The 13319-nt window shown below is 43.7% G+C and overlaps 1 protein-coding gene across 1 annotated transcript; it reads right to left on the reverse strand.

Annotated features, from left to right (window-relative positions):
- Window positions 1–1072: 1072 nt before the first annotated feature.
- Window positions 1073–12730, reverse strand: LOC149306297 (uncharacterized). The gene is made up of 13 exons (XM_089540873.1): window positions 12522–12730; window positions 11360–11444; window positions 11140–11207; window positions 10852–10921; window positions 10646–10762; window positions 10480–10523; window positions 10035–10092; window positions 9650–9783; window positions 3548–3611; window positions 3119–3252; window positions 2865–3000; window positions 2552–2721; window positions 1073–2438 (listed from the first exon to the last, which is right to left on the reverse strand). The coding sequence occupies exons 1-13, from the start codon at window positions 12728–12730 to the stop codon at window positions 2357–2359; spliced, it is 1371 nt and encodes a 456-aa protein (XP_089396999.1). The 3' UTR covers window positions 1073–2356.
- Between the last annotated feature and the right edge of the window lie 589 nt (window positions 12731–13319).

Consider the following 13319-nt stretch of genomic DNA (forward strand, 5'->3'; position numbering starts at 1 on the left):
GGTACCAGTGGCATTGTTTCATCCAGCTGACTTCAACTTATGGAAACCCTATGAATGAGGAATAGGGTCTGGATGGCCATTTTTGGGGTGCTTTGAATGTGAGTTCCTGCATGGCAGAATGGGGTTGGACTGGATGACTCTTGGGGTCTCTTCCAACTCTGTGATTCTCTATAAGACCTCCATGTCTGACCCTATTATCAAGAGTTTGCTCAGGTCTTGCAAACTCAGGGCTGTGGGTGGCTTCCAAGGTTGAGCCCCCAAGATCATTCTTCTCAAAGTCTCTCTTGCTTTTTCGTTTTCCACAACCATCATCCTCATCATCTGTTCTGCTCTCAGAGTGGCTAATAATAGCAATGCACTTACAATATTTTGTATTTTAGATTAAGTTCATAAACAGCTTACCTTAATGGCAGCAATGGTTAGAAGAAACAAAACACAGCAATCTGCATAATAGCACATTGAATAAACAAGTGATAAACTGAGTAACAGTATTTATTTACAAGAAAAGATGCATTTAGCATAGGGATAGCAATTCAACAGCCTAGGCATTAATAACTGCAAAAATAAAAATGTAACAATACAATTATCAATGCAACCATAATACAAAATGTTTTATTAAACAAATAATTTATAATACAAGAAATACATTAATGCAATACAAATATGATATTTAAATTAAAAACAATAGTAAAACTAAGCATTGCCATGCCTAGTTTCACAGCTCTTAGGGCTTCTAGGTTGACTCCCCCCCCCCCCCCCACTAAAGCCTAGGAGATGGGCTTTTTTTGGAAGCTGGCTGTAGATAGTTTTCAAGCCAGTCTGAGAGGAGAAGGTATTCTGCGTGTTGGCATTATGACATCCATCTACTTCCACGCTGTGGTGGAGTCTCCTTCTTTGGAGGTATTCACACAGAGGCTGGATGGCCATTTGTTGGGGATGCTTCGGTGTGAGTTCCTGCATGGCAGAATGGGGTTGGACTGGATAGCCCTTGGGGTCTCTCTCAACTCTAGGTTTCTATGAGAAAAAGAATGTAACCTAGAAAAGCCCATTTATCCCTTCCTTCTTGCACTAAGATAGCCAGACATTCTGGCTGTTGAAATGGAAATGTGGCGAGCGAGGCAGAAGTATTGATGGTATCTGTTTGGCTCTGTTCATCTTGCAGATGAAGTAATAAGAAATGGAGCAAACTGATAAAACAAGAAGGAATTTTTAAAAAAGCCTTTAAAGAATATTATACTAATACTTTAAAGAGAATGGAGAACAGATAAAAATATTAGACTTTTAACAAAATCAGGAACCAGGAGAGCAAAACACTGGATAAGATATAAAGATTTGCTAAAGGAAAAGAGAATACAGAAGAGAAATTACATCTAAAGAGGAATGAATGTGTGAGGGTAAAAATATACAATGGTATGGATAAATACATATCAAATAAAGTTGAATTGGATAAAATAATCTCTCTTAGAGATAAAGGAAAAATATCAAAGCTGGGAAGAAAGTCGCACGCCTTCTGGATTTGATACAGGAATAGAATATACCATATCGATGGGAAATTGGGAGAATGCTTAAAGAAACTTATTTAAATATTAGTAAGAGATGGTAATGCAAGATTAGCTAAAATATATAAGCTTGGAGAGAACAGGTGTTCCAGAAGGAAGCAGGTATTACTACATATGGTGGTCTGGTACCAAAATGTAAAAGAAATTGGTACAAGAATCCAGGGCAAACAATATCATTAATAGTACTGCTTTGCTCTCTGCCTTCCCAGCCCAGCAGCCAAAATATCTAGCCAGCTAAGTGCGGGAGAGAAGGAAGAAATCGGCCTTTCTAGACTATTTCCTTTCTCTGACAGAATCCTAGAGTTGGAAGAGACTCCAAGGGCCATCCAGTCCAACCCCACTCTGCCATGCAGGAGCTCACAACGAAAGCATCCTCGGCAGATGGCCATCCAGGCTCTGCTTGACAATCTCCAAAGAAGGAGACTCCCACTCCACTGTGGAAGGATATGAATGTCCTTGGGGGTGATGACACAAATGCCAACATACCTCAACAGCCAAAGCTTCCACCCAGATAAGCCCAGGAGGGAAGGGAGAGAGGGGGCTGCCAGGGTTTCCACCCAGAGCTGTCCCTTCCAACTAGGTGAAGCCTCCATCCTGTCTCAGTCCACCTTCCTGGCTTGACGCATTGTCCTCCTGGTCCATGCTTGCATTCTAGTAGGGCTAGTGAAAGGACAAGACTCTGACTCAACACAGGCTGAGGGGGTGTTGTGATGGGATCAGCCTCCTTCAACAGACACAGCAAGGTCACACAAATTGTAGCAGCACAGTAGAAAGCTTGGACAAAAGAAATATCTGGTTCAATCAGCAACGTCTGGTAAAATCTGGCTAATGTAGTCCTGTTGCATGTCTTTCAAAATCCTGATAATATATACAATTTCACTGAAACAAGAGAGTGAATGTCACTTGAGCAAGAAGTGAGGGAAAAGCAATACTCACCACTGTTCTCTCTCTAGTCCCCCCCCCCCAAGCCTTCTGCTTGTAAACAAACTTACCCTGGATGTAGATATATGTTGTCATTTTTTTCGCCATCTTCTTCAGATCGGCGGGGCTGTTTGTTCCAAATGTTCACATAGGTAGAAGCTAACAAATCATACCAGTACATTAGCTTCTTGGGATCACAGACCCACTTTATGACAGATATCAGGTATCTTGCGGCCTTCACCTGGAGAGTAATAAGAGAATAACATTTGTGTAGAATAAGAGGAAGGGTCAACTGCCCCTTCCGTAACTGCCAATGACAAGGCACAGATGAGAGCTACCTTGTGGAAGAGTAGTATGAGGTCAGCAGGAGAAACAAGTCCTTACCTTGACTCTCAACTTTTCCTCTCCCTCCTCAGGTAGCCAACTGCCTTCATTTGCCTTGTCATAGAAGAAACGGATCACGACATCCAGATTGCATTTTGGAGACTTAACGATCTCAGCTAAGAACTCAATACACTCACTGTCAGGAAAAACAAGGAAGGGAAGGGGGAGTCAGATTCTTATGGGGGTAGAAGGAAGAGAAGGCTCAGGGTTTGACAGATGCATGTGAGGGGAGAAAAAAAAGCTAATCTGCTTACTGTTCGTCCGATTCAAAGCAATGTTCTAGGACACTAAGCAAATGCCTTTGGGCCACTGTCTTTCCCATATGGTCACGCATTTGAGAAGGCAGATTGGTGAACTTCTGGCACATGCTATGTACCCAGACATGTTTCTGTTGGGGGAAGAAAGAAAATGGAAAATATTAGGTAAACTCTATTTGATGTCTGTGATAAGCCTTGCGGGGGAACTGAGTCAGGATCCCTCTGGCTACATTAATGTGTTCTCTCTCCAGGCTTGTCACATTATATGACGTGAGCTGGATAGGCTGAACACTGATTAGCCCAGTCTACCTGAAGCCACATCTTCCGAAAGCTCTATGGAAGAGCCACCCCGACAGGTCTAGAATATGCCTTCTTGGTGTGGTCTCACGCATCAGGTAGGCAAGCTTTGGGCCTTTGCTTTCTTACCTCCTGTATGCTGAATTGTGACTGTTCGGAGAGAATGGGTACATCTAATTCTTCATCTACGGTGCTGTTTAGAGAAACAAAAAGAGATTTCCAAAGGCAGACATTTATTTGTGTACTTATTACCTAATGAGAGGTATGCAGGGATGACAATATCTGTGGATATTTGTCCCATTACATACAGCACAGCCATTCTTTTTTAGAAAAACATGGAACTTGACACAGAAAAAGTGCCCCATCCATGCCTTCTCAAAATAGCAGTGCAGAACCAGATGACAAGGTGCATGCTAGCAGATGCAGGTTCTTCCATTTTAATTCCAGCATAATCCATCAATCCTTGGTCAGACAAGCAATCTCTGCTAGGGCCCTTGTATTAAACAAAACGTGACTTTGGAGCACACGTTGCATAACTATTTCACAGACGTATTTTACATTGCCTTATGCCAGAAATACAGAATAAAACCAATCAAAAGCAGTTGAAACATGGAGCCCTGAGACACCCCCCTATGCACTTTTCTTTTTCTTTTATTTTTTTCTCTTCCAGAATAGCCCTTAATTTTCCACTGTGGTTAATCTATTGTGTGTCTCTGCTTTGAAAAGGACAGGTTGCTTACCTGTAACAGTATTTCTTCGAGTGGTCATCTGCGAATACATACAGTGATTCCAGAAGTTTCCGAACAGCACTGCGCAGGCGCAGTGAAACCCATTTGTATGATTCGCAGAGACCACGAAGAAGAAACAAACAAATGCAATTTTTTAAAAAACCGGCCTTTCTATGGCTCAAGGCAGCTTGAAGTATATTAAAAGGCATGATCATAGAAATGTACTGCAGAAAGCCACCTCCATCCCAACATCTTGCTACTAATAGCTCTTGGCAATCACTTCAAATCCAGTGACATAACAGAACTTACCCAAATACCTGGATTGATGGATGCCATTCCAAACAGAAGGCCAGATGTCCTTCTCTTTCCCCCAAAGTAGCCATGCTGAACAAAGAGCATGGCATGGGGCAAAGGGGTCATAGACTTTTCCCTCTCACATGCACAGTCCCGTGTAAATGCAGCATGTATAGTCAGCCCTCCGTACCCACAGATACTGCATCCACAGCTTCAACCAATCAGAGTTTGAAAACATTCACAACATTTTTATATCCCAAAAGCAAACGTTGATTTTGTCATTTCATATAAGGGACATCATTTCACTACGATGACTCTGAAGATTGCAAGACTGGCAGGTTGGCAATTTGAGGCCCAGACATCGCATGGCGGAGTGAGCTCCCATCACCAGTCCCAGCTTCTGGCAACCTAGCAGTTTGAAAGCATGTAAAGGCGCAAGTAGATAAATAGGTTGGTGCAGTTATGCTGCCCACATGATCACAGAGTCATCTTTGACAATGTTAGCTCTTCGGCTTAGTAATGGAGAAGAGCACCGGCTGCTACAGTTGGTTGTGACTTGGCAACCTTGTCAAAGGGGAAACCTTTCCCTTTTGGTATATAATGGGACGTGAGCATCCATGTATTTTGGTATCCACAGGGTGTCTTGGAACCAAAGTCTAGGAGACAGCAAAGGTCCACTATACAACACTTGTCCGCCAATGGAAAGAAATGGCCATAGAGTTCAAGAGGACCAACTAGGCTCCAGCATCTTCCACCTAAGAAATGCCTCACTTTCCCTAAACATAGTACCACCCTTGTTATGATTTCAAGCCTTGCACTGAAGACTTAAATCTGAGGCAGATACCATTGTTGGGTTTCCATCAGAGAGATGCTCATCTGCTATCTGACAGAGGTCAGCCACAGGAACTAAATAGCAGAACAAGCTCATATTTGCTGTCCCAGGTTCAAGAGCTTGTGCTTCCATGGCCAGTTAAATTTCTAAACAGAGGCATCATTCTGACAGAGAAACACATGGAACTGAGCCACCTAGAGCAGCTCATTCCAGGACACAACCTTGTACCTAACTATAGGTCTGTAGTGACTGTCAAAAACACCAATTGGCACTGTGACTTTTGATTATAATTTTATTTCTTTTTAGACAGCGGGTACATTTGGTGCAATAAGCTTCTCACCCTGTTACCGTGACAGGTTGCTTATTTCTCCTCTTGGGTCTGGCACTGCCATTAGGCAGATGGGGGCATTAGCCAATGGCAGCAAATTGGGGAGTCACAAGAGGAGAACTGCAACCTGTTGGTTACTTAACTGTCTATGATTCAGTCTTTTTAGCTGCCAGGCATGAAGAGAGATGCTTATGGGATGTTCTTCATCCTCAGGTCCCAAAACAATGGCCCTAACATTTGGAGAAATAAGGCAGTTGCTTTAGGCAACAGATTTTAGCTGCCGCAAAAGGGAGGCAAACTGCTAAGTATTTGTTATGTCATAATGGTATTTTGACTGCAAGGGACGGGAAGGATTCAAAGACTTATGTTTAGTCTGAAAAATCAGAATGCAAAGGGATCTTGTAGCACCTTTGAGACTAACGGAAAGAAACTGGTGGCATGAGCTTTCCTAGACTTGAGCATCTGAAAAGTAGCTCGGGTCCACAAAAGCTCATGCTAGCTTCTTTCTTTCGGGTTAGTCTCAAAGGTGCTACAAGATCCCTTTGAATAGAGATGCTTGTTGGATCCTCTGCATACCGAAAGCCAAGGTAACCTATTTGGCTTTGGGTATGCTTACCTTGACTTGGATGAGTGGTGTCATTCATTGCTCCACTTCAGACAGTATAATGGTTTTGGCTTCTCAGGTTTTGGCAATTGCTAGGCCCCCCAAAGACGTATCAGTTCTTGAGAAAAGCTGGGCATGTATTTAGGAAAACCTCATGGTTTGAGCGTTGGACTACAATTCTGGAGACTAGGGTTCAAACAAGTCACACGCTCTCAGCTTCAGGGGAAGGTAATGGACCTGCCTGTTGTTGTCTTTATTTTGGTTATGGCATCTATTATGAAAGCCTGCGTGGCGTAGTAGTTTGTGTGTTGGTCTACAACTCTAGGGACTAGGGTTCAATTCCCCGCTCGGCCATGGAACCTCCCTAGGTGACTTCGGGCAAGTCACACTCTCTCAGCCTAAGGGAAGGCAATGGCAAGCCCCCTTTGAGCAAAACATGCCAAGAAAACCCTATGGCATGGCCTTAGGGTTGCCATAAGTCAGACTTTAAGGCGCACAACAACAGTGTGTCTTTTAAATTATGTTATTCTGTTTTAGTTTTATGATGTTTAATCATTTTAATCATTTTGATTTTGGTTTTTAATTCATTCTTTTTTTGTGAGCCGCCTTGGGTCTCAGCTCAGGAGAAAGGAAACATATCAATGAAATAAACAGATCAGAATAATAACGGGGTGAAACTGTGGTTGTCAGCATCCCATTTTGTGTGCTTTCCATCAGATTGCTGGGTAGTTTAGCATATATGTTTTTAAAGCCACTGTTTGCTCTGAGTCTCAAACCTCTTAGCAATAATATTGCATGATTGCTGAAAGGGCTGTTATTTTTCTAGTGTCTCCAAAGGCTGCGTGGAGCTACTGCATAGACAGAAGTTTCCCCACTGGAGAGTCCCACGTAGTAGCATAACATAGCAAAACGGCAACCCTTATACACAATGGCAGAATCAAGGTTTGCTTTTTAGGACTTATATATTTAAAATATTTTCAAGCCATGGATGTTTGGATCTCTGGATAAAAAAAACCTGGGGATACAGAAGACTGATTATATAATCATAGAGTTGGAAGAGACCTCAAGGGCCATCCAGTCCAACCCAATTCTGCCATGCAGGAAGTCACAATTTAAAGCACCTCCTGACAGATGGCCATCCAGCCTCTGTTTCAAAACCTCCAAAGAAGGAGACTCCACCACTCTCCAAGCAAAAGTCTTCCGCTGTTGAACAGCTCTTACTGTCAGGAAGTTCCTCCTAAGGTTAAGGTGGAATCTTTTTTCCTGTAGTTTGGATCCATTGCTCCTAGTCCTAGTCTCTGGTGCAACAAAAAACAAGCTTGCTCCTTCCTCAATATGACAGCCCTTCAAATATTTAAACAGGGCTATCATATCACCTCTTAACCTTCTCTTCTCCAAATACGGTGGCTTCTTAGTTCCAGAACAGAAAAGTAGGAAAGCATTGTTACAAGAGAGCACATCTGCATGAGATTTGCTAATGTATATATAGAACCATATACGAGCATGGCCTGGGTTGATATTGTATCACATACATGTTGTGATAGAGAATGCATCAGCCTTTTGTGCCACAGGCAGTTTGTGCCAGGAGGACATGGGGCTTGGGAAGGCACAAGGGTCTGCCAGCTGGGAACAAGGACACAATTATTGTTTATAGGATCTTCCCTTTTTACCAGTGGTACAACATGTGGTATTTACACTCTCCAGGCACACTATGAAAAGCTTCACCTCCTGAATATCATCCTGAGGTGCATCTATTAAGGCAAGGCTGGCAGCACCATGCACATCCTTGCCAGATTTTGCCACCTCTGATGCCTGTGCTGCCAAATTACTAAAACCAAGATTTTCTTTTAAAGCAAGGCCTATGGGCAGTGTGCACCTTGTTTTCCAGCATATTCATGCTCCCAGAAATACAAGCATTTTTTAAAACAAGGCATTTGATGGCCTCACAGCTTGTTTTGTGATCTCACAGCTTGTTTCAAAGGCAATTGGTAGCTTTTGCCACTGCACAAAATAGCAGTGATGGGAGATACAGCCACAGATGGGTCCAACTGGTACTGTTAACCCACCTATGGAAGGTACCCACCCTTGTGTAGATTATACAGAGGCCTTTTTGAAGGCCACAGCATAGAATCATACAATTATAGAGTTGGAAAAGACCACAAGGGCCATCCAGTCCAACCCCATTCTGCCATGCAGGAACTCTCAGTCAAAGCATCCCTGACAGATGGCCATCCAGCCTCTGTTTAAAGACCTCCAAGGAAGGAGACCAAGGAAGAAGAACATCCTACTTCTAAAATTTATTTATTGTATGCACTGGATGTATACCTGCTGTTCTCCCAAAGGGTGGCACTCAAATGCAGTACAACAGAAGCAAGTACAGTTACAATATAAAATGGATTCAGCACACTTCAGTAAAAGAAATCAAGCCCACCATCCCCAAGCAAGCTGCCATTCTGGGCACAGCTACAGTGGCTGGTTGAAGAGTTGGCAAGCCCCCGCTTCCCACTTCCAATATGATAGCTTTTCTTTTTACAGCAGAAAGCACTGACTTGGCTTTCGCAGATGTTGCAATCATGACGGAAAGAAGGTGTGTGAAGTGATTTGATGACTGCTTAAGATATGGGGGCTCTTTAGATGCTAAGTAAAACCATGGGGAGTATATGCTGTGGTGACATTTCTCTTATCTCCCATGAAGACAAATGGGGGCTACACTGCTTTGCCCTGGCAGGAAGGAGGCACTGCAGGTTCATCACACACACAGCAGCAGCACATGGTGGGACACAGCTGTGGCTGTGGGGGTAAGAGGGAAAGAGATCTGCCTTGGCATAGTAATACATTTGTTTAGAAGCAGTGTGGGACTGAAGACCACAACATTTGCTGAAGTTGCTTCTGGGTCAAGTGTAGGATATTTGTTGGGCCTCCGTATGTTGTTGGATTGCAAGTTCCATCAGTACCAGCCAGGGGAGATGAGAATTGTAGTCCACCAACATCTAATTTGTTTGTTGTTAATTGCCTTTGATATTGACCCATGGTGACCTGGAGCATGAGACATCTCCAAGACCCCTTGTCCTCCACTGCTCTGCTTTGGTCCTGCAAACTCATACCCGGCTTCTCCTTAATGGAGTCCATCTATCTAGCATGCGGTCTCCCTCTCTTTTTACTTCCCTCCACCTTTCCTAGCATTATTGTTTTTTCCAGTCAGTCATCATGATGTCTCCAAAGCACAACAGCCTCAGTTTTGTCATCTTGGCTTCCAGAGAGATCTCTGACTTGATCTGCTCCAGGACCCATTTGTTTGTCCTTTTGGCCATCTATGAGAGCCTGTCTGGCATAGTAGTTTGTGTATTGGGCTACAATTCTAGGGACTAGGGTTCAATTTCCAGCTCGGCCATGGAAACCCCCTGGGTGACCTTGGGCAAGCCACTCTCTCTCAGCCTAGTATTACCTTGTTGAACTGTTCAAACAATACTCATTCAAGGACCACTTTGTGATGAAATAACTCTCATCGGAGCTCGTGTTGTCTGAGGTGGTTGAATCCGATGATGATTCTTCAGTGTTTGGTGGCTGCTGGATTTCCTGCTAAAATCAAATGAAAGCAAAATAAAAACAGAAAACACTAAGATTAATGTACATTCATGCGTCTTAGTCATGCTCATAATGGAGGACATTTTGGAATTCCTCCTGGTCAGGAGGTTGAAATGTAGGACATGTCCTGGAAGAGGAGGATGCCTGGGGACTGGCATACCTTCTAAGGACACTCTTCAGCACTCTGAATTGGGTGCACGAGGGGAAAGGCAAAAGTGTCTCCTTACCAAGAACTCATTCCTTACCATGCAAAGTGTTTGACAGGTGCCTTCGTAAGCATGGCTTTCTTGTGTCTCTTGGAAGCTGAAATTACATAAATAATTGGTGAGACCTTTCGACCACAAATATTAAGTCATGGGAATGTCAGTAACAGAAAGCCCAGTAAGTACTCCAAGGTCCCAAGTCATCTGGAAGCCCACAGACTGTTGAGATTGCTCCTTGCAGAAGACCCAGGGACCTAGGCAATTCCCCAGGTTGAGGTGCTACATTCACTCCTCCCAAATTACCTGGCTGAAGTGGACACAGGACCTTTTACATTTAAGATGCAAGATTCGTTCTTCTGCAGCGAAGGTTTGTCGATACTGACAGCAGGACAAGTAAGAGCTTAGAACATAATCTCACTCAGAGAGATGAGCAAATATTCCCCCTTTTGGCTGGTCCTACAGACCCCTGAACCAGAAATAAAGTTACCTGTTTGTGTCTTCTAATCGTATTGGTTGAACCTGGATTAAGGTCTGTCAAGGGAATAGAATAATGAAATTGGACATTGTTCTATCTCTCTTCTGGCATTGCCCCAGGCTTCAGAGGAAGATAAGAACCCCTGGACTAGGGGACAGGGTAAATTTGTCTTTCTTACCACAGTCTGCGTAGGAGATGTGTCCTTTTCTTGGGGTGCTGGAAAGTCCTCTGTCTCTCCAAGGTCTGTGTCATGTGAGGTCTTTGAAACCAATGGTAATTCAGCATCTGTACTAACCTGGACAAGATACAGTACAGTGATATAAAATCAGGATCATTCATGCCTTCTCAGGATACTCTGTAGCGGGTGCAAAGTTGTGTTCTTACTGGAATAGCAGAGAGAGTCTCCATTGGACATATGCCTTCCTCAGTATCCTGCCCTTGGACTTCTGGAAAGCTGAAAAAGGGAGAAAGAGACGAGAGGACTTCAACAAAATGTCGTTAGTCCACAACTATTAAATCATGGGAATCTCAATAACAGAAGGCACCAAGTCCCCGCCTCACCTGTTGAGAAAAACATTAACAGGTAAGAACATAAACTCATCCAGAGAAATGGGTTACCATTCCTTTTTGGTTGGGCCCACACACTCGCCAAGTAGAAAAGTAAGATAATACCTCTGTAGTTGGTTCGATTCTTGTTTCTCTGTGTCTTCTAAGTCTTCATCCTGGACTTCAAGGTTTGTCTATTAAAACAAAAGAAGAAGAATGAAACTGGAAACTCTTCCATTGGGGCAAGAAATAGAGTCCTGCCTCCAGTCCATCTGTCATGGTTCAAGGCCTCAGAGGGGGGATCACCAAACCCGGTCTGTGGGTCATCAAGTCTCTCTTTGCCTACCGTTGAAGCGGGAAGATTCTCCGGTGGAAATGTCTGAGAGGGCTCTGCCTTGTGGCCAGAATGGGTTCTTCGTGGCTTTCGGAGGCTGTAATAACCATGATAGATGAGAACCTCAGATGACTGTCCTTTCTTGTCCACAAATGCCCTACTGTCTTGCTGAGGAGGACCTCCCTACATTCAAGGAGCAGGTATAAGGCTCCTGCAGGACCACTCTGAAACACCTGCCCTTCTCCCTAACAGAGAGATAAGGGGCAAGGTCTGGTTGCAATGACCCATCGTTTCATGACTCTATGTTCTGTCTGACAATCTACAACCATGTAGCCTGGATTAGGGGAATTTATTATTAGCTCAAAATTGCGAGATGGCTGGCTACAACAGGTCACTGTGTATCCTGAGTAGACCAGGAAATTCCAGTAAATGGAACAAAAGCAGAATTTCTAATCAAAGTACAATTTACTGATAAAGGGGAAGGACACACACAATTCGCTAGCACACACACACATACAAGGCTTAGAAAATCAGAGGTTAGCATGGAATAAGGTTTCAGGCTTCAATAGGATAATACCAGACTTGGGAAAGTCTGGGGGTTTTATAGGGACAAAAGGCCTGTCTCTGGCAAAAGTGTTTAATTACTTGTCTTTTCAGCTGGATGACTAAATCTGATTGTTTCAGTGGTCCTAATCTCTTGGCCCTATGTTCTCTCAAGGGCCTCCCTCCCTGCCTTGCAGAGGCTTATCTAAAAATTCAAACCAAGATCTTGCAGCACATCTGAGACTCACTGAAAGAAAGAAATGGGCAGCAGGAGCTTTCGGAGATGTCAGTCTACTTCCTCAGATGCATTTGGTGGAGTGGAAGCCAGGGACAGACATCTATACAGTATGCCATTGTTATGTCAATACAAATTACAAATCCTTTGTGTATGGAAATGAAGTGGCAGGTTAGTCCACAAAGACATTGGAAACTGGTCTTTGTGCATGGAGATGAAGTGGCAGTTCCAGTTTTGCAATGAGAGTAGCCTGTGGTGAGGGGAAGAGATGAATGTAGGGTACCCCATGAGGATCTGGGTTTGACTCTTGAGCAAGTCACACTTTCTCAGCCTCAGAAGATGAGCACAGAAAATAAAGAACAGAGGAGGGAAGGAAGGAAAGAAATGAGGTCTTACATTGGAGGAGATCCCAAATCTTCAGCCACTTGTTTGGTTGCACAGGAAAAGACCGCATTCTTCACTCTCTTGATCCTGCTTTTGGTTGCCTGAAAAAGATAAACGAGAGCTAAAGAAAGGATGACCAGATTGGTCCCATTGGTCACTGCACAAAGCCTTAGCTTCTCCTTCTGCAAGGCCTGACCAGGGGGTCCAATAACTTTTGGCATCTTGGCTATATTGTAAGGTTGCTTGGCCACACATGTCCTGTGGCATCTGTAAAATGTTAACTTTAAAAAGATGCACTGTGTGAATTTTTGCTCAGCTAAGAAAGGAAATAGTGGGCCAGATAAAAAGTACAGTGAAAGGGAAGATTCCTAGAAAAGTGTTCTCTCTAGGAATCTTTAGGTCCTCTGGCACATCTTTTGGGTGGAAGTTGACCTCCAGGGTCACACTGGAGGCCCTAGAGAGGACATAGGGCCCATACAGACAGGCCAAAATAAAGCTGCTTTGGGTCACTTTAGAGGTATGCTGTTTAAATGATGCATGCCTGCTAAGAGTCTAAAAGCTGTGCCAAAGCCATGTTTTAGTCCTAAGGACCAGAGTGCAGCTTTGGTGCAGCTTCTGGCCTCTTAAGATGGGTGTGTCATTTAAACAGCATACCTCCAAAGTGACCCAAAGCAGCTTTATTTTGGCCTGTCTGTTCCGGCCCTATAAGACGCAAAGAATAACAACCATGCAGTTCCAGTTTCTATGAGTGTCATAGAATCATAGAGTTGGAAGAGACCAAAAGGACCATCCAGTCCAACCCCATTCTGC

Source organism: Sceloporus occidentalis, unplaced genomic scaffold, assembly GCF_023333645.1.
Source record: "Sceloporus occidentalis isolate IW3139 unplaced genomic scaffold, rSceOcc1.0.p SCAF_10, whole genome shotgun sequence".
NCBI classification, from domain to species: Eukaryota; Metazoa; Chordata; class Lepidosauria; order Squamata; family Phrynosomatidae; genus Sceloporus; species Sceloporus occidentalis.

What these genes read in the sequence shown, in the direction of transcription:
- LOC149306297 (XM_089540873.1), bottom strand. Translation starts at nt 12,730, where the DNA reads ATGCCAAAAGTTATTGGACCCCCTGGTCAGGCCTTGCAGAAGGAGAAG. An exon ending in CATCTCCTACGCAGACTGTG is followed by an intron (nt 10,524 to 10,645) that starts GTAAGAAAGACA and finishes TTCCCTTGACAG; the next exon opens with ACCTTAATCCAGGTTCAACC. An exon ending in AGGAAAAGTTGAGAGTCAAG is followed by an intron (nt 2,722 to 2,864) that starts GTAAGGACTTGT and finishes ATTACTCTCCAG; the next exon opens with GTGAAGGCCGCAAGATACCT.